The sequence below is a fragment of the Gracilinanus agilis genome, chromosome 4 (assembly GCF_016433145.1).
Source record: "Gracilinanus agilis isolate LMUSP501 chromosome 4, AgileGrace, whole genome shotgun sequence".
NCBI classification, from domain to species: domain Eukaryota; kingdom Metazoa; phylum Chordata; class Mammalia; order Didelphimorphia; family Didelphidae; genus Gracilinanus; species Gracilinanus agilis.
In genome coordinates, this window is record NC_058133.1 from 222,267,996 (window position 1) to 222,290,369 (window position 22,374).

Sequence of the window (22,374 nt, forward strand, 5' to 3'; positions counted from 1 at the left end):
TTGGTAGGACTCCTTCTTTGCTTATCATATCAAATCATTTGTATAGTATTGGGATTAGTTGCTCTTTGAATGTCTGATAGAATTCACTTGTGAATCCATCAGGCCCTGGCGATTTTTTCTTAGGGAGTTCTTTAATGGCTTGTTCAATTTCTATTTCTGATATGGGATTATTTAGGTATTCTATTTCTTCTGCTGTTAATCTAGGCAGTTTATATTTTTGTAAATATTCATCCATATCTCCTAAATTGTTATATTTGTTGCCATATAATTGGGCGAAATAGTTTTTAATGATTGCCTTAATTTCCCCTTCATTAGAGGTGAGGTCTCCCTTTTCATCTCTTATACTGTCAATTTGGTTTTCTTCTTTCCTTTTTCTTATTAGATTGACTAGTACTTTGTCTATTTTATCTGTTTTTTCAAAATACCAGCTTCTAGTCTTATTTATTAATTCAATAGTTCTTTTACTTTTGATTTTATTAATTTCTCCCTTAATTTTTAGTATTTCTAATTTAGTTTTCATCTGGGGGTTTTTATTTGTTCGCTTTCTAATTTTTTGAGTTGCATGCCCAATTCGTTAATCTCTGCCCTCCTTAATTTGTTAATATATGCACTCAAGGATATAAATTTCCCCCTGAGTACTGCCTTGGCTGCATCCCACAGAGTTTGGTAGGATGTCTCATCATTGTCATTCTCTTCAATGAAATTGTTGATTGTTTCTATGATTTCTTCTTTGATAATTTGGTTTTGAAGAATCATATTGTTTAATTTCCAATTGGTTTTTGGCTTGCCTGTCCAGGTGCCCTTGCTGATTATTATTTTTATCGCATTATGATCTGAGAAGGTTACATTTATTATATCTGCTCTTTTGCATTTGTTTGCCATGATTCTATGTCCTATTACATGGTCAATCTTTGTAAATGTACCATGTGCAGCTGAAAAGAAGGTGTATTCCTTTTTGTCCCTATTTATTTTTCTCCACATATCAATTAGATCTAATTTTTCTAGGACTTCATTCATCTCTCTTACCTCTTTCTTATTTATTTTTTGGTTTGATTTATCTAGATCTGAAAGAGGAATATTTAGATCTCCCACTATTATGGTTTTACTATCTATTTCCTTCTTGAGCTCTGCCAGTTTCTCCTTTATGAATTTGGATGCTATACCACTTGGTGCATATATATTGAGCAGTGTTATTTCCTCATTGTTTATACTGCCTTTAATCAGGATGTAATGACCTTCCCTGTCTTTTTTAATCATATCTATTTTTACTTTGGCTTTGTCAGAGATCATGATAGCCACTCCTGCCTTCTTTTTCTCATTTGATGCCCAAAAGATTTTGCTCATACCCTTAACCTTGAACTTGTGTGTGTCTACCCGCCTCATATGTGTTTCTTGTAGACAACCTATGGTAGGATTTTGGTTTCTGAACCACTCTGCTATTTGCTTCCGTTTTATGAGTGAGTTCATCCCGTTCACATTCAGAGTTACAATTGTTAGTTGTGTATTCACTGACATTTTTTGTATCCTCCCCTAGACCCACTCCTTCTTATTGCACTATTTTCTTTTACACCAGTGGTTTGCTTTCAGCCAGTATCCCTTATCCCCTCCCTTGATTGACTTCCCTTTCTGTTCCCTCCCTTGTTGTTCCCTTATTTTTTTTTTTTTTTTAAAGACCGAATGAATTCCCTCCCCCTTCTTCTTCCCTCCCTTTTTGGCCTCCCCACTTCCCTGCTCCCTTTGGTTTATCCCTTCTGACTTTCTCAGTAGGGTTAGATGGAGTTTTTTATCCAGATGGATAATAAAGCTACTCTTCCTTCTCCGGGTTGATTATACTGAGAGTAAGGTTTGATTATTACCTCTTAATGCTCTCTTCCTCTCCTTCTTATGGTAGTATTTATCCCCTCCCCTTCCCATGCCCTCTTTGTGTGTAATAGAATATCTTATTTTTCTTATTTACTCGGATTTTTCTTGGTGTCCCCTACTATTCCTCCCCTCTTTCCCACCCCCCATGTCATCTTAGACCATTTAGTATCCTGTCCTCTCCCTATGAATTATTCTTCTGGTTGCTATAATAGTGAATATTATAATAGTGTATAGAGTTCACTACAGAGATTTATACATAGCATTTCTCCACCTAGTAATACAGATAATTAGATCTTATTTATGCCCTTAAAGATTCAAGCTTAAAAGACTATGAGTTTTCTTTCTTTTCCCTCTGTTTCTTATTTACCTTTTCATCTTTCTCTTGATATCTGTGGTTGAGTGTCAAACTTTCCAATTAGTCCCGGTCTCTTTTGTGCAAAAACTTGGAATTCTTCAATTTTGTTGAATGCCCATACTTTCCCCTGAAAGTATATGGTTAGTTTCGCTGGGTAGTTGATCCGTGGTTGCAGGCCCAGCTCTCTTGCCTTTCTGAATATTGTATTCCAAGCCTTGCGTTCTTTTAGTGTTGAGGCTGCCAGATCCTGTGTGATCCTTATTGGTGCTCCTTGATATTTGAATTGTCTCTTTCTGGCTTCTTGTAAGATTTTTTCTTTGACTTGAAAGCTCTTCAATTTCGCTATTATATTTCTGGGTGTTGACTTTTCTGGGTCCAGTTTAGAGGGTGTTCTATGGATCCTTTCAATGTCTATATTGCCCTCTTGTTGTAGAACTTCAGGGCAATTTTGCTGAATAATTTCTTTGAGTATGGAGTCCATGTTTTTATTAATTTCTGCCTTTTCTGGAATACCAATGATTCTCAAGTTATCTCTTCTAGACCGGTTTTCTTGGTCTGTCACTCTCTCCTTGAGATATTTCATGTTTCCTTCTATTTTATCAGTCTTTTGACCTTGTTTTATTTGTTCTTGTTGTCTTGAGAGATCATTGGTTTCTAAATGTTCGATTCTAGCCTTTAAGGATTGGTTTTCCTTTTCAATCTGGTCATTTTTGGTCTTCAGTTGTCTTGTCTCACTTTCCAATTGCGAAATTCTGCCTTTTAAACTGTTATTTTCTTGCCAGATTTCTTCCATCTTCCTTAGCATTTCATTTTTAAACTCTTCCATAACTTGTGACCAGCTTTTATTTTTTTGGGGAGGTTTGGATTTTTGTTTTCCCTCCTCTGTTGTCTGGATTTTCTCTGTGTAGAAGTTGTCCAGTGTTCCAGAGTTTCTCTTGATGGTCTTTTTCTTCTGGATTTCCTTATTGCTGGCCATTGTTAGCCCCGCCCCTTTTCCACTTTGTCTTTGCACTCTGGGTCTGCCTGGGCCTTGCAAGCTTGGGGGGGGGGGCCTCCGGTCTCCTTGTCCTCGGGGTCAGGCCTCCTGGTAGTTCCCGGTCTGCCCCTCTGCCTGAGGTTCCTTCAGCAGTCTTTGGGGCTGCTTCCACAGCCACGCTCATGTCTGCACTGGGTCCTCACTGGAGGTCCAAGCCTGGGCTGGAGATCGTTATTCAAGCCTAGGGCACTGCCTTTGCCTGTGCTGATGCTCTTAGGGCCCTGCTTTCACCCCTGCAGAAAGTCCGTGGGCTGGAGATCTTTATTCACACCTGAGGTGATGCCTTCAGAGCTTGGGAAAGGCCGAGTTTTAGGGGCCTTTGTCCCCACCAGAGGCGGTGCCTTCACCCACGTGGGCGCTCAGGGAGAGTCCCAGCCACCTGGGGTCCCTCGTCTTGCAGCGCACAGGTACAGGCTCAGGGGCTGCCAGTGATTATCTGGTTGCCCCAGTCCTGTTTACCCGCTTGTGCGGTGTGGGGGGTGGGGGAGGGGCTTCTTCCTCTCGTGTTTTAGTGTAAACTGTTTCACTCCTTTAAAGTGTGGAAATGCCCCGATTCTGCGTACCTTCAATGCTGCGCCCTGTTGTGGGTTTCCTTCGTTCCTCTGGACTCGTTTTTATTTCCCCTTGAGGGGTCCTGTGTGGTGCGGTCAGGAGAGATCGAGCAGCTGCTCCTTACTCTGCCGCCATCTTAACCGGAAGTCAATAGTTTTTTTTAAAAGGAAAGTTAGGGATGCTTTTTCTTAGTAAACTTCAGTAACAGAATGAGACAATAAAACAATTGTTTTCTTTTCATGAGAGGCTCATACTGTTTAGTTAGGGGGATGATTGGGATTTGAAAAATTGGTCATTCCTTTTTTTAATGTTGTGTGATCATCAAACATTTCCTAATTAGATTTTATGCAAACTAAAATTTTATTTTATTTTTAAAAATTACATGTAAATAAAAATTTTCAATATTCTTCTTTCAGATTTTGAGTTCTAATTTCTTTCCCTTTCTCCCTCCTTGAAAATACAATTTCGTATAGATTTGGCATCTCCATATTAACCATGTTACAAAAGAAAATACAGATCACCAAAAATAAGACCTTTTTGTGTAATATTATATATGGTAGCTTTCTTTGTTGGTGTCCCTATAGAATGTAAACCTAGCAAGTCATGGACCATGTTTTATCTGACCATGTTCTTTCTCCTTATGTACTGCTCTGCATACAGTAGAAAATTAATTTGGGTTATGTGGTTTTGTATTATTTGGGAAAATCACATGCTTTCTCAAAGCCTCAATTTCTTTACCTATAAAATGGGAATATTGGACTAAATGTTATCAGAGGATCTTACCACCTCTCAGGCCCAGGAATGTGAAATAAAGTAGACGTCTTTGACTCTCATTTGGTTTTTGGTGAGACAATCTACATGTATATCAGCATTCTGTATTTGTGTTCAGTCATCTATTAATGATAATACTCAATATAATTTACACTGTTAAATTCCTCCCTATGAGGAAGACAGTATAAGTCTGTTCTATATACACATATATATGTGTCTTTGTATTTCTCTATATCTATATCTGTGCACATATATGTATAATTACATATATATGTGTAGAGTGAAAGAATGTGTATAGTATGGATAAGTATACATATATGGTCATGATATTTACAAATAAATATAAAAGATATACACATATGAGTATAAAATTGTGTTTTATTAATATAATGGAATACTATTATTTAAAGATTAACCTGTGAAGAAGTTTATGACCATAAATGTCCAAGTGGGTGCATTTTTTAAAAGCAGACAAAAAAAAAAGCAGCTAGATAGTAGAGTGGATGGAGCCCTTGGAGTTAGGAAGACCTAAATTCAAATCCCTCCTCTGACACTTGACCTTGGCCAAGTCATTTTACATCTGATGACCTCAGTTTCCCCATCTATAAAATTGGGATAATAGTAGTACCTGCCTGGCAGGGTTGTTGTGAGATAATAATTGTAAAACACTTAATTCAGTGCCCGGCACATAGTAGACAGTAAATGCTTAATGATTAGAATGATGGTCCCTTTTGGAATTTATATACTTAGTCATAGAGCTTGAGTTCTCAGGGTCTTTGGAAGCTATCTGGACTAATCCTTTTGTTTACAATTGAGGAAATTGAGACACAAGTAAGTTAAGTGACTTGTCCATGGTCATACAGCTAGTAAATAGTAAGTTAAGTAGTAAGTGCTAAATATTAGAGGTAAAGTTTGTATCCATGTCTTCTGAACCAGCACTATCTCCACTGTATAAATAAGTAAATTGAGGATCAGGCTATAAAATGTTTTGCCTGAACCTATATTCATATTATAAACTCTAGGACAATCATTTTAGATCTCATAAATTCCGGAGCAAGTTCCCTTTCCACCATATATAACCTAATCATTGACAAGCACAAAGTCTACTGTTTCAAATTTAGCATGTCAGATAGTGTTCCCTGGATCATCGAAAAAAAGCCTTTAAAGTAGACAGTAGCCCAGTCTCCTGTAATTCAACAAATACAACAAACATTAATTAATTAATTGATATGCAAGAGGTAGTGTATCTGGTACTGGATATACAAAGACTAAAAGGGGGGAAAGAAAAGCTTTTCCTCTGAAACTTTAAGTTTAATTGGGGTTGAGGGTGGGATCAGGACAGATAACAATCAATCAATCAGTAAGCATTTATTAACTACCTATGTGCCAGCCACAACACTATACTAATAAATAAATATTCATGTATGTATGTAGTGCAGCAATGGCAAACCTATGACACACATGTCAGCACCGACACACATAGCCATTTTCGATGACATGCGGCCGCATACAGAGAAGTATGGGGCCACATGCTGAGGATGAAACATTTGCTGTAGTGCAGTGTAGACACTCTGTGCACTCTAGATGACAATTCTACCTATATTAATTTACCTATTTTGGTTTATTAAATACAGTTATATATTATAATTATACATTTTTGTTATTGAAACTACAAATATTGCAAAATTATGTTTTTTTTTTCTTGAAGTGACACACCACCCAAGTTATGCTTGTTATTTTGGCGAATTTTGACACACCAAGCTCAAAAGGTTGCCCATCATTGTTGTAGTTCCTTCCTTGCCAATGCACTAAAGCTTTTGCTCCCTCCTCTCCTTCAGAGCAGGTGCAAATAGACTTTGCTTCTTGTCAGCCATGGTTCCTGAGCTAGAACTCTGATTATACTGAAATGACCTATCCCTCCAGGCTCTTTTTCTTTTTAACTTTAAAGTTAAGGCTGACTTTCTGAGCTCGGGAGAGCTGGTTGGGGTGCCCTCCACTAGGCTACAAGCAGGGAGCCAAGGCTTCCTAAACATGCCTGTATCTAGGAGAGGGCCAATTTTTTATTGTGTCTTCTTTCTTTTCCTTTCACAAGGCTTTCTATTAAAGGAAATTTTAAAAGATTAAACTTGGGTTGCGAGTGTTGTTAAAAAAACACAGAAAGGCTTCAGAAATTGTCTGGCCTAAGAATAAGGGCTCCCTCTTCCTCCATCTCCCACTCCTCCATCATTGGCTAGACCAGTGGTTCCCAAACTTTTTTGGCCTACTGCCCCCTTTCCAGAAAAAATATTACTTAGCCCCCTGGAAATTAATTGTTTTAAAATTTTAATAGCAATTAATAGGAAAGATAAATGCACCTGTGGCCATCACCACCTCCCTGGATTTCTGCAGCCCCCACCAGGGGGCGGTGGCGCCCATTTTGTGAATCACTGGGCTAGATGAACTGAAGTTTAAAACAAGTGTTTGAAGAGATGGAAAGTTGTAGGATTCCTTCTTCAATGTTAAGAATTAGCTGTGGTCCACTCTGCTGCTAAAGAGTCAGAGCCAGAAGCCCTTGGTGCGAGGCAGCCCCATTATAAAGCCAGGCTTGCCTACAAGGCTCATAGCTTGTGGATTAATCCTCAGAGAACTGTCCTTCCACTTTAGGCCACTAGGAAGAATCCTTCATCATCCCCAAAGTAGTGTTTCCTTGTCAAAGTCATCTTGCTAACTGAGGGAATCAGGAAAAGCCTCCTGTAGGAGGTGATAACAAGGCTAAGAAAATGTTTCCATGATTTAAAATTTTAAAATTAGCAAAACTACTTCCAGATGCCACAGTAGTTCAAAGTAGGACTCAAAGGTTTCCCTCAAAATAGTCCTGTGAAGTAGGTTGTTTTGCAAGTTTTATAAAATGGTAAGCAGTTGCTGAAATGGTTAAGTGATTTTTCTTCTCTTACATTACTAGTTGTCAGTTCTAAGACTTGAACTTGGGCATAAGATCATAAGAAGAGAGATTAGAGGTGTTTAACTCCTTTAATTTTTATAGATGAGGAAACTGAGGCCCAGCAATGGGAAGAAAGTTGTCTAAGATCAAATAACTGATGAATTGTATAACAAGGATATGAGTCAATGTCTTCTGACTAAATCCAATGTTCTAGGTCTTCTGATTTAAAGTTCAGTGTTGTATTTTCTGTGTCACATCATGCTTCTATTAAAGAAAGCCTAGGAGTGTGTGTGTATCTGCTCACACACACACACACACACACAGTGTTTTATATAGTGGGAGTTAATTTCTGAAATTCATCCAATATTATAAATGCTTCTAATTATGTCACTAATTTTTTACTTATTGCAAATGTATTAATTTATACTTAATGAAAATATATTAATTTTTTCTCTCTAAAGTATGAATCTTTGTCAGAGGTTACCTTAAAAATGGTATACCTTGTACTTATACTTATACCATGACTCTCCAAGCAGAGATCTTTCCATTTGAAATGAACTTAAAACGGAGAACAGAACCCAGGTCGTCATCACTAATTCCCATTCCTATCTCCAAACACCACTGCCCTTCCTTATTTTCAAAAGAAATATATTCTAGAATCATATAACTGAAAAAATAAAAGATGAAGAGTTACAAAAGCTTCATTGCTTAGTTCAGAAAATGACTAGAATTTAATAGTACCAAAGATTAGGAAGTACTCTCCTAGGATGTAGAAAATTGATTTTTTTCATTCATTATTCTAGTTCTTGAATGAAGAATGAAGAAATGTAACAGGAGGGCATGGTTTTAAAGTTCTGAGGCTAGGAATAAGCTGAAAGTAGGGAAAGAAGTTGCGCCTGGACCCCTCCACAAATGAAGAATCTAATTTGTACTCATCAATGGGGAAAGAGGTCTTACCAAATATTCTGGGTTCAGAAGGGGACAAGAGTGGCTAATAATCATAATAAAAATCATAATCACAAAGCCCTAGAGGCTGAGGGAAGTTCCAGGATGATACAGTGGCAAGGGTCTAGTTTTGATGTCTACAAGGCAGGAACACAACCTTTGTAGGCAAAAATGATTTAAATGGACAATGACAGTTATTGAAAGCCTGTGGGAAAACAGGAATGGTAATATACTGTTCATAAATCTGTGATTTTATGTGACAGTTTTTGAAAGTAATTTGGAACTATACTCAAAAAGTCACTAAACTGTTGTTACCCTTTAATCCAGTGATATCGTTATTCCAATGACATCCAAGAAAGCATTTATTTTTATGTAAAAATATTTATAGCATCATTCTCTGTTGTAATAATAATTTAGAAACAAAGTGGGTCCCATCAACTGGGGAAGGCCTGATTAAATTATGTTAAGAAAATGACATGAATATAGTATATGAGTGTAATGGATTATTACAATATAAGAAATGTTGCAAGGAATGGATTCAGAGAAACCTGGGAGAGCTTGTATGAATGGATTCAAATTAAAGTGAGGAGGATCAGAATAATTCATACAATGACTACAACATTGCAAAGGAGAACAGTTGTCAAAGACTTAAGATCTGTGATCAAGATAATGACCAAGTCTAAAGGTGTATGTATTTATACCTTCCTCCTCTTGACAAAGAAGTGATGCAGTAGAGATGAAGAATGATGCATACATTTTCAGGCATGGCTAATGTATGATTTTTTTTTCTTGACTTTTATTTCTTGTAAGACAGGGCTTTTTGACAGGGAGGAGGAAGTTGGAAGATTAGGTGAGTAGTTGTAGTGATTTTTTAAAAAGGAGAAAAAAAATACCTAGAAGAGAGAATTGGAAATCTTGGCAAGATGGGGATGGGGGACAGATGGGGTAATCAGACAAGCAAAGTAGTCTTGGAACTACTCACTTAAATTTTAATATGCATTTTAAAAATATTCAAAATGTCTTATGTAATTATATTTTCATATTCTTTATATAAGGAATGGTTCATGTTTATTAATAATGAAAAATAACATTAAATCTGCCTTCCTATTTTTAATTTCTAAATCATGATCTAGAGATCATGTTTTATAAAGTTTTAGAATTTAAAGTGGAAGTTATTTAGTATTAGTTAAAATATATTGTCTTTTCTTCTCATAATGATAGTAGAATTTTAGAACAGTAGAGTTGCAGTTGTGCTTGCTTCAGCGATAAAATCATTTAAGAAACATACACTAGGTGCCATTTCCACGCAACACTAGTCTTAGGGGGAGGAAATGTAGTATGAGTATGATAATTTGAATTGTAATCTTTTCCTTTAAATAAAAAGCCTTAAATTATGTATGTCTCTAGTTTACATTTGAGACTGGCATTTGATAGTAGTGAATGATTCATCTTTTATAGTAGGGAAAGATTTTGAAACTGAAAGCAAATATAAAAATTTCACTTATGTTATAATTTAGTTATTCAATATTAATTCCTTTTCACTGAAAATATATATGGCAGAGAATATTTTAATTTTTTACTCACTAACATTTTTAAAAAGCTGTTTGCAAATAAAATGACAGCATTAGGAAATATTCATGCCTTATTGATACAGAGTTGAGTCACAGAATAAATTCTTTCAAAGAGTCAGTGAATCATTGATACAGAGTTGAGTCACAGAATAAATTCTTTCAAAGAGTCAGTGAATCAGTGATATAGTTTATCCAACCTATACTCTTGTCTTTAGACTAGCAATACAGACTTTTACCCTAAAATGTTATTTGTTAGATGATTAAAATTTAGGGCTCAGATTTAAAGGTTTATTTTTTTATTATGTTTAATCCATGTCTTCTTAGAATTGGTGTTGAATATCATTTCAAAGTAGAAGAAGGACTAAGCAACTGGAGTTAAGTGACTTGTCCAGGTTCATACAGCTATGAAGTGTCTGAGACTAGATTTGAACCCAGGATATCCTGTCTCCAGATCTGGCTCTCTATCCATTGAGTTGCCTATCTTCCCTGATCTAATGTATACATTTTCAGGCCTAGCCAATATATGAATTTTTTTCTTGACTATTTTTATTTCTTATAAGAAAGGACTTTTTTGGGGGGAAGGAGGGAGTTGGAAGATTAAATGAGTAGTTGTAGTGATTTTAAAAAAAAATAGAATTAAAAAAAAAACTAGAAGAGACAATTGGAATCGGGCCTCTTGATTTTGCCTTACTTTGAGTATATTTTGTCTCTACTTCTCTTTTGTAACTACTTGCATCTACTTCTGAACCTAATTGAATTCACCTGAGGAGAATGAGGATCCTTGAGCACAAGGAATGTGTTTTGTTTTTTGTTGTTGTTGTTGTATCTCCAGAACCTAACAGGTGCCTTGTATGTAGGTCAAGTTAAATCAATAAGCATTTATTAGGCACTAAATGTCAGGCACCATGCTGAGTGCTGGGGATACAAAGAAAGACAAAAAAAGTCCCTGCTCTCAATGAATTCAGAGTCTAATGAGGAAGACAGTATAAAAACCATCCTGTGTCAACAATATATAGAATTTAAATTGGGGATGGTCTTTGATAGAAAGCACTAACATTAAGGAGGGCTGAGACGAGTTTCTTGCAGAAGGTGGAACTTTAGTTGAGACTTGAAGAAAGCCAGGTGATTATTAAATGTTTATTGAATTGAATATTACTAAGGATTTCATATTGAGCAGAATATTAGTCATTTTTTATTAACTCAATTGGACTTTTTAAATCCCTTTGGACCAAGGGAAGCAGCATTTGGATGGAGAGATTTGGGAATGATTGAAGGAACAATCTTATAAAATGATGAACACTGGGGAGAACAGACTCTGATAGAAGGGGGCAACTTGAAGACATTAAGCCTTGATGGGCTGAATGATAACATGAAGACAAGGACACACCAGTATGAAATACTGTGGATTGTGAATAACACATTAGTCCTACTGACTAGATTTTGCCTATCTTCACAAACTGATCATGAAAATTGGCATGGAAATCTTCTCTTTCTGACCAATCAGGTTTTTTTGTATTATTAAAAACATGAGTTCAGTTATACATAATTCCTCATTATAATATATTTTAGGACCAACTTAGAACTTATTTGTGCCATCAACACCCCCTGAATTTTTTATTTGATTCAAGAGACTTGTACAGGGCCAGGATAGATGTCTGAAAATTCTTTTTTAACTATTTCTGAAGCTATGTACTGGAATAATTTCAACACATTTTTTCCTGTCCTTGACTGGCATGAAATTTATAAAGAGTAAATAACAACTCTCTTAAATGAAGAGTCTGTTTGAATGAATATAGAAAAGGAGGACATAATGTGAGTTTATTTTCGTATTACAAAAATAAAAAATAAAAACTTTTTTTGGGCCCCTTCTTCATGGTGTTTCATTATCACCAGGCTCAGTGATGTAGGATTACCTTATAGCTATAAAATATCTAATGAGGTGGGATTTTTTGAGGGGAAGAATGGGAGGCGATAAGAAGGGAAATCAGAAACAAATCCAGTGTTCTATATGCAGTAGGCTCTGAAGGATTTGTTGAATTTATTTTATTTTTGGAACTAATTTTTGAACTTCTTTTTTGAATGCTTATTATTGTTTCTCTAGTCAATATAATAATAATAATTTTTGTAGTACCTTAAGATTAAAAAAAAAACTTTTCTTAACAGCAAGTCTTTGAGGGCATTTACACACGTAGTATTATTTTCATTTTTACAGATTGTGAAAAGAATTCAGGGATGTGACTTGCCCAAGGTCATGGGGCTAATAAATTTTGGAGTTAGATTTTGAACCTAGTGTTTTGACACCAGATCCATGTGTATGCTCATGGCATTGCCAAGAGTCTTGAAGACCTAGATTCTAGACCTACAGATACAGAATTAAAGATTTCGAATTAAAAGGAACCTTAGTGATGCTAAGGTTCAATACCCTCATGTAATAGAAGAGAAAATGGAAATCCAGAGAAGTACTTTTGTGTGTAAAATATTATAATAATGCCTGCCCCTCTCATGCTAACAGGTTCTTGTGAAGATTTTATTCATGGGGTCTGGGAACTGTGACTTGATCAATGTGGAAACCCTTCCTATTTGAGCAACTTGTTTATAGTTTACTCTTTGAGAGGCATTGAAAGATTAAGTGATTTGCTCAGGGTCACTCAGCTAGTATGAGCCAGATGCAGTTCTTGAACTGAGGTCTTCATGACTCCAAGGCTGATCCTCTATCCACTTTACCATGCTGTAAGGAATGAATAAAATAGTGGATGTGAAATCACTTTGAAAACTGTCAAGTACTCTATAGAAAGTAAGGTGTTAATATGAGTTAATTTCAGTAGCAGCCTCATGCACATTCCCTTCTCCCCTTCCCTCCCACTTAGGACAAACTGCAATTTGTAAAATAGGTGACTAACTTTTATAGAGTCAAGTTTTTTGAAAGTCTGGCCATTATTCTAAGGAATGAAGTTTTTGGTTTTTTTTAAACCCTTACCTTTGGTCTTAGAATTGATACTAAATATTGGTTTCAGGGTGGAAGAGTGATACGGGCTAGGCAATTGGGATTAAGTGATTTACCTAAGGTCACATAGAAACTGTCTGAGGACAGATTTGAACCCAAGGCGTCCTATTTCCAGACCTGACTTTCTATACCCTGAGCTACCTAGCTGCCTCAGGACTGAAGTTTTGTAGCATCCCATAGCATAGATTCTTTTGCTAATTTTTTTGCTACAAGGAATGTTGATCAGTTGTAAATGTTAAAACAAAACAAAGAAAAAAAAACAACTCCCTTTTGAGGTTAGTGAATGGAAGTAGAGGCTGTATGGTTAAAAGGTAAGAAAAGCCAGGTTTGAATCTAAGCCTTATTCTACTTTTTATTAGCTATATGACCTTGAGCACATCACTTAAGCTTTGTAGACTCCAGGTTTCAACTCAAATTCCTGTGCTTTTCTGAGGCCAGTATAAACATCCACAAAAATGAAGCAACACTTTTCTTCTCTCATGAAGCTTACACTCTATCAGGCAATATGCTCCTCCTTTTCTCTTAAGAATGTCAACTTTTGATCATCTCAAACCTGACTCTTTCTTCCTGGAGTAATGCCAAACGGTACTAAATAGTTTTCAGCATTCCCATCCAATAAGCAATAAACAACTGTGCATAATGCAAAAGGGGGCTTGAAGTTTGAGTTTTGGTTCTGGTACTGACCAGCTGGGTGACCTTGGAAAGCACCATACCTCTTGAGCCTCTTTAAAATGGAGATCACTTGCTTTAGTTCATTTAAATCTGCCCCATTGTGTAAGTCTCCCTATAATTCCTCAAACCTATTATATTTGTCATTTCTTGTGGGAATAAAATTCGATTACATTTATCTGCCAAAAATCAGTACAGCTGTTCCCCAGTTGATGAACATCTATTTTTTTTCCAGTTTTTTTATCACAACAAAATGTTCTTATACAAATATTTTTGTGCCATAGCGGTTCTTTCCCTCTATCCTTGACCTCTTTATGTTGTGTACCTAATAGCAGTGCTGTTGGGTCAAGGGATACAGGCAGATTAGTAACCATTTGGTTATAGTTTCAAATTACTTTTTGGAATGGTTGAACAAATTCTCAGCTTCAACAACAGTGTACTTGTCTACTCTGACTACTAATACCTCCAGCCACTGTTATTTTCCTTGATTCCTCTATTTACTTCTGTTTATTTCCTCTCTACAGTTTTGAAAGTGATTTCACATCCTCTGTTTTATCCATTCCTCACAACATAATATAATGGATAGAGGAAACGAATTCCTCTATGTTTATCTTGCCTATCTGAGATATATTGTTATAGATAGATGATAGAACAACAGAAATAGTTTAATTTCTGTCAGAAAATTAGTATTTATTAATCACCTACCAAGTAGTAAGCATTGTGCTGGGGATAAAAAAAGAAAAAGACAGTTCCTTTTCTCAAGAAGTATACAATTGTATTTGCATTTCTCTCATTATCAGTAGAATTTTAAATGCACCAGCAAAATGGTGCTTTTAAAATATGCTTGTTTATAGCTGTTGTTTTTTCATTTGAGAAATGACTTAATCTAGGTGATACAGTAGATTGAGTGCCAGACCTAGAATCAGGAAAACTCATTTCCCTGAATTCAAATATGGCCTCAGAACACTTACTAGCTATGTGACTCTGTGAAAGCGTCTTACTCCAGCTTGCCTTACTTTCCTCATCTATTAAATAAATGAGCTGGGGAAAGAAATGCCAAACTCCATGAAGAGTTGGACATGACTGAAATAACTGAAATACGATGGATAGAGGGATTACTCTTACTACAAAAAATATAATATATAAAAATAAAGATAATAAATTATAATGTTCTAAATAAAATCATAAATCAATAATATTTTCTAGATTGTTGTATACTTGTTTCAAGTTTATGTTTTTTGGATATTAAATTTTATTAGACAAATTTGTCATAAATATTCAAAATTAAGTATCATATTATAACTTCATTTTTTTGTGTGTAACGAAAGAAGATTTTCAATTTTATGTAATCAGAATTGTTATTGTCTTTCATGGTAATTTCTATCTCTTGTTTAGGTAAAATTTTTTTCTTTTACCCATAGTTTAAAAAAATCTTCCTTTATACTCTAATTCATTTTATGCTATGATATTTTATATTTAAGTAGTATATCCTTTTGGATTTTATTGTAATTTATGCCAAAGGTGGCAAAAACCAAATTGACTTACAATTTTACTATTACTTTTTGCCAGGAAGAGAATATTTACCCAAAAAGCTAATGTCACTGCATATATTCGGGCTTTAAAACTTACTAGCTATGTGTCTCTGGGCAAGTCACTTAATAACCTCTTTTTGCTTTGGTTTCCTCAAAAGTAAAATGGAGACAATAACAACACGTTATTTGCAGGGTTTGGTGTGAAGATCAAATGAGATAAAACCTGTAAAACTCTTAGTAAAGTGCCTGGTACCTAGTAGGTGCTGTGTAAATGTTTATTTCCTTCTCTGTCCTTTCTTTATATAATACTAAGCTCCTACTTTTTTTTTTTTTTTTTTTTTTTTTTTTTTTTGCTTCTGGGACTTCTTTATCTGATTTGTTACATTCATGAAATTTTTCTTTTTTTTTTTTAAGCCAGTGAAAGAGAGTTTTGATTATTACCAATTTTTATAGTTTGACATCTGGTACTACTAGGCTTCTTTCATTTTTATTTCCCCATGCCCCATTATTTGTCTTGAGATTCCTGACCTTTTATTCCTCTAGGTTGATTTTATTAATTTTTGAGTTAATTCTTTGGTAGTGAGGTATGGAACAAAATCTAAAAATTTACCTAGTATTATTATTTTTATTACATTGCCACAGGGGAACTATTGAATTCAAAGAAATATTGAATATATTTTGATGTAAGAATTCCCAGATACTTTACATTCTCTAGTTACTTTCAATGAGATTTCTTTTTCTTTGTCTTCACATAGGCTTTTGCTAATAATATTCAGAAGGACTGGTGATTGTTGTGGGGGTGTTATCTTGTTATTTTAATGAAGTAAATCATTAATATGGTTTTAATTAAATTTCCAGTTCTTTCTCCAGGATTCTTTAGGTTAAATCCTCATGTTATCTGTTTATAACAAAAGTTATATTTTCTCTTTGCCTATTCTTATTTCTTCAATTTCTTTTTCTTCTCTTATTGCTATAGCTAGCATATCTAGAACTATGTTAAACAATAGTGGTGACAGTAGGCATCCTTAGTGTCCCACTAATTTTATTTCTCTTTGTTTCCCCATTAAAAGTAATGGTAATTCTTGGTTTTGATAGATACTATTGACTGTGATAAGAAAAACATCACATATGAAATTCTTACATTTATCAATGTGAGATGCCTGCAGTGCATCTTGAGTATCCTTCACCCTGTACTATGGACATCACTGATCTTTTCTAGCAACTTCTCTCCTCTTTCCAACCTTGGTGATGTCTCTAAATACTTCTGTTTGCTTTATATACTGTAGGAAGATCATTGTAAGCATGTATGGAAGGAAACACTATGTGAATGATAGGGCATTTCTAGCACAATCATATAGCTCCACTGCTATTTTTTAAGGCTCTAGTTTCAGCCTAGGGGAGAGGGGAGAGACCTTTCTCTGCTTTGCGGAAATTTATATAGTATTAAACTCCATAACATTTTCTCTCAGATAGCTCCTGAGCCCAGTGAGGGGCATTTAGACAGAAAGGATCTGTCCTTTCTGGCCCCTTGGCTTTCATCTGTGTACCCTGTCCCCACTACCTCATCTCTTTTTACATTTCTCTTTTCAAAAATAATGAAGCACCCAGATCTGAAGGAGCTATGATCAATTGAATTTTATCTAGCTGGAAAATTCAAACTAATTATAACTTTAAAGAACAAAGGGAAGCTTTAGAATAGGAACTCACTCTCACTCTGGGAGGAGGAGAGAGGGAGAGGGGGAAGGAGAGTGTTACAAAGAGAGAGGAAGAGGAAAAGAGAGAGAGAGAGAGAGAGAGAGAGAGAGAGAGAGAGAGAGAGAGAGAGAGAGAGAGAGAGAGAGAGCACATCATTATTCTTCTTGCCCACTGTCTTTTGTATGAAATCCAGGTGTCTTCATAGATTATTTATTATACTACCCCTCTCTCTCCCCACAGTCAGAAAGGGAAACCCAAAGTACTTGCTTCCTACCAAGGTACTCTGAAATCTCTAGGTCCAATTTTCAAAACTTACATGATTTTTTCCTCCAAGGCAAAAGGAAAACAAACACTAAGAGTAGCAGGAACTCTTCTGTCTATAGATCACAGTAAGCCAAAAAAAATTTCATTCCAACCAGCTCATTGTACATATTTCTTTGTCACAGAGAGGTTGCAGAGGTTACAGTAATTTGCTTATTTCATTTTGAAGGATTTAAGAGTTATTTCCCTTAGTTTAAATGTAGATGACTCCTAAATCTTTATCTTTAGCCTTGAGTTCTCAGTCCTTTCTGTTCATTTGTGAATTGAGTCTTTTTACCTGGTTGACCTGTCAGTCCCTCCATCTCATTTCTAAAACATTTCCAAAACACTTCTCCCTAAACAAACTTCTTTTTTATTTTTCTATTTTAGTTAAATATACAAATGGCCTCCCAAACCCTTAGGTTTAGAAATTGTCAGTTCTTAATTCCTTACCTTCAATTGTCTTCCATGTCTAATTAGTTATTAGGACCTGCCATTTCCACCACCACTATCCCTCTCCCTCTCCTTGTGCATCACCAATTAGACTCCTCTTCTCACTCTTCCCCTTCTCCCCACTGAGTCTCTTCTCTTTTTTTTTGTCCTTTACCCCACCTCTTTATTTTGTTTTTTGCTTGCTTCCTTCCTCTTCTCCTCCTTTCAACTTTCTTGTCTGTTTCTTCCTCCTTCCATTTTATTTCCTTTTCCACATTCACTCTGTCCTGTCTTGTCCCTGTCCCAGTGATTTCCTGCTCCATATAATCATTACCAATGGATTATATGTAGGATTACAAGAGAAACCAGTTATATTAAAGCGTGATTATCCATTTTTTTGGCCTCAGGTTAAGAACTCTTGGTTTATAGAATAATGTACAATTTCCTTAACTTGGTATTCAAAGTCTTCCAAAACCTAGCTCCAACCTCCTATTGTAGCTATATCTCTCACCTCACTATATGAATCCTCTGCTTTAGCAACGCTGGTTTCTTTGCCAAGTATTATTGACATTTCTTCACCCTGGTACTTTTTGTATATGCTGTTTTCCCTATCTAAGATGCCTTCCTTATCTAGTAATAATAATAACTACCACTTATATAGAACTCTAAGATTTACAAAATAGCTACTATCTCATTTGATCCTCACAGTAGCCTTGTAAGACGTCTAGCGCTGAAATCATTGGCCGGATGGAGGAACTAGAATTAAGGGAGATTAATAAAGGGTTCTGGTAGAAGGTGTGATTTTAGCTAAGCTTTGAAAGAAACAAGTGAAATCTGGAGGCAGAGATGAGAAGGGAGAATATCCTATGCACAAGGGATGCAATGTGTTGTTCAAGGAACTGCAAGACATCCCAGTGTAACTAGACTGAAGAATGTGTGCCAGGTGGGTGGGAGGTATAAGATGGAAGAAGACTAGAAAGGTTGGGGCAGCTTATATAGAGATTTGGATACTAAATAGAGGATTTTATATTGGATTGTGGAAGTGATTGGAAACCACTGAATTTTATTGAGTATAGGAGTGACATGGTCATACCTGTATTTCATCACTTTGATAGCTGATTTGGAGACAGACTGAAGTGTGGAGAGCTTTGTACCATGGAGGCCAACCAAAAGGCTATTATAGTAAGGCTGTCTCAGTATCATCCTCAACTCTGGGTGACTACATTTATGGTGAGGAAGGCTTATACTGTGGTGGTAGCAGTATCAGAAAAGAGAAGGGGCATACTTGAGAGATGTTACAAAGGTGTTACAAAAATCAGTAGGCCTTGGCAGCTCTCTTGACAGATGAGAGCAAGAAGTCATAGATAACACTTAGGTTTTGAGCTTGTAAAACTGGGAAGATAATGGTGCTTTTGCTAGTAATTGGGAAGTATGGAAGGATGGAAGGTTTGCAAAGAAAGATAATCAGTTAAGCTTTGGGCATATTGAATTAATATGTCTACAAGACATCCAGTTCAAGATGTCCAGTGTGCAGTGGAACATATGTTTCGAGGTCAATGAGTTTAGGTTCAGATAAATAGATTTGAAAATCATCTGTTAATAATTGAATCCATGGAAAATTTTGAATCACTGAAATAGCTTCTGGATAATTCAAGTAAAAAAAAATTGCTGTAGGAGTTTGGATAAGGGACAACACCATGGAATCCAAGCATCTATGTCCAATCGAATTAGTGTTATATCTTTGTGGAATATCTTTTCTATTGTTAAGTAAAACTTTTCTTAAATGTTAGATGGTTTGCAAGTATCTCATTTCATTCCATTCCCAAACCTGAATCACCAGATATGCTAGTTGGTATAGATCCAGAATATAGTCATATGCTTTGAAAAGGTTTTTGGTTAAATCAGTGTTGTGTTTTGTTAAAGGCTTTTTTCTGAATTCATTAGCTCAGTGGATTGAGAGCCAGACCTAGAGATGGGAGGTCCTAGGTTCAAATCTGGCCTCAGACTCACAGCTGTGTGACCCTGGGCAAGTCACCTGACTCTCATTGCCTACCCTTACCACTCTTCTGGCTTGGAGCCAATACACAGTATTGACTCCAAGATGGAAGGTAAGGGTTTAAAAAAAAATCATGTATTTTTATTTCAATGTGGTTAATTATGCTGATTGTTTTTCTAAGTTTGGACAATCATTGCTTTCCTAATATAAATCCAAATTGCTCATAGTTAATCATTTTTTTGTTTATATTGATGAAGCCTTTTTATACTAGGATTTTAAGAAAACTGAATGGTGATGTTCATTATTGATATTACTAATTATCATCTTAGATTTGATACTCCTTGCTTTTAAGTTCCTATTCGGCATATGCCACATAATAATGCCACAAAATAACAAAAAAAGTTACAGAATTCAGAAGTAGATGATTTAGTATAGTATAGTGGAAAATGCTTTGAACTTGGCAAATTATTAGACTTGGTCAAGTCACTTAAACTCTCAACACATTCATTTTCTCATCTGTAGAATGTAGAAAGTTGTATTATGGGGCTTTGAAAGCCCTTTTCTACTTTAAAGTCTTATGATTTCAGACTTCACCTACTGATTGACATAATTTGTTATAGAGTCATCAACTGGAAAGAGGCAAGAAGCTGTTATTGGCTTTTGAAGTAGATACTTTCCCCCATGCTTTCTAGGGTATATTGGTTTGCCTTTAATCAGACAATATCAAACACAAATGAATAGACTATGATTTTGTGGAACATTCTATTCATATTTTGACAGTAGGAAATTCATAAATATCTGTTGATTGAACAGTTGTATAACAGATTTTTAGTAACCTCTTTGAGGACTGTAGGGACATTAAAACAATATTTGTTGAGCTTTGGAAAATGTGTATGATTTCTAGACTTGGTCAGATTTTAGCTGTCATGTTTTAAAAAGAAATCAATCAATAAATATTAATTAAATGCCTACTATATTCCACCTACTGTGCTAAGCACTGGGGATACAAAACAAGGCAAAAGACAATTCCCTCTTCTCATACAGCTTACAGTCTAATGGAGGGACATGATATGCAAATAAATATATATAAAACAAGCTGTATATAGAATAAATAGGAAACAATCAATAGAGGGAAGTCAGTGGAATTAAGAGGCATTGGGCAAGGTTTCCTGTAGAAGATGAGATTTTAGTTGGTATTTAAAGGAAGTCCAGGAGGTTAGTAGTCAGCAGAGAAGGGGTAGTGTTCCAGGCATTGGGGACAGCCAGAGAAAATCCCTGAAACTGAGACTTAGAGGAACAGCTAGAAGATCAATGTCACTGGATCAAAGAAAATTGTGTATGTGTGTGTGTGTGTGTGGGGGGGAAATGAGGGAGGACACAGAGGGAGATTGAGATTATGATGATAATTCATATTTACAAAGAACTTGAAACTTTGCAGTTATATCATCTAATCTGAGCCTCAGAACAACTATCTAATACATAAGTATTATATTTAATATTATCCTGAATTTATTGGTGAGGAAACTGAGGCTTAGATGAATTTACCTGACTTTATATAGTAACAAAGTTAATTTTGTACAATCATTGAAGGTTAACATTTATTGAAGACGATGATGCATCTATATTTAATTTAATAGTGAATTCTACCAGTCTTTGAATGAATGCCAAGGGATTTTTTTTTAACCTTTACGTTCTGTTTTAGAATCATTACTAAATATTGGTTCCAAGGCAGAAGAGCAGTAAGAGCTACTCATTTGGGGTTAAGTGACTTGCCCAAGGTCTCATAGCTAGGAAGTGTCTGAGGCCAGATTTTAATCCAGGCTTGGTGCTCTGTCTACCAAATTACTCCCCCTGACTCCCATGACTCCTTTTTAAAGCACCCTAGTAGGCAAATTAAATTTGTTTGAGCAAGTGAGAACATTCTCTAACTGTGATTTTATTTTCTCCCTATCAGTTTGCTGTTTTGTTGTTCACAAGAGGTGCCATGAGTTTGTCACTTTCTCTTGTCCGGGTGCAGATAAAGGACCTGACACGGATGTAAGTATATGTGGATTTCTATTGGTTTACATGTTCTTTGTCAACAGTTTTTACAATATTTCTTTGGCTATTTTTTGCATGAAATGGTGATAGATGAAATTCTCTCCTGGGGACCTTTCATATATCATTAGATTGCATCGGTTAAGAGGTTAATGGCATTCTGAGTTTAAAGCCATAACTGTCATACTGAGGTTTGTTGTTGTATTAGTTACCATGCAAAATTTGTCCTACTCTATGGAGTACATGTAATTTACCCTGTAAACATATTGATGAGTTACAAATGGAACATAAATCTGGCTTCATTTCACTTCAAATGGCTTATTGAATAATGAGTTTTTTATTGCACTCCATTGATGTAATAAAATGTTGCTTGTTTGCTTCCTGTGATGCTTGATGCCTTTTCATTATGTGTTATAAATTCCCCTGTTGAATAAAATAATTTAACATCTGTTTAGAAGAACAATACTCTCAGAAGCTTTCTTTGTCTGAACATATAATGTCGTTTATTTATGCCCTAATTCTACTCTGTCTTCACTAGTATTTCCTTGCATTTCTCAGTTGTTCTAGATATGAGATGTATTGGTCAAAATATAAAAATATATGGAGAATATTAACATCTAAAATGCATTTATAGAAAAAGGATAAAAATAAAATTGATTGGATAGATTTTATGAGTTAAAATAATATTCCACTCAT

At 35.5% G+C, this 22,374-nt stretch overlaps 1 protein-coding gene across 3 annotated transcripts in view; it reads left to right on the forward strand.

The window, feature by feature from the left end:
• The window catches only part of PRKCA (protein kinase C alpha), a 553,531-nt gene that overhangs the window by 207,399 nt on the left and 323,758 nt on the right, over window positions 1-22,374 (forward strand). For all 3 annotated transcript variants that reach the window (XM_044674183.1, XM_044674181.1, XM_044674182.1), the window contains exon 3: window positions 21,596-21,678. In XM_044674183.1, coding sequence (XP_044530118.1) covers window positions 21,596-21,678 — 83 coding nt within the window. The remainder of the gene's footprint in view (window positions 1-21,595; window positions 21,679-22,374) is intronic.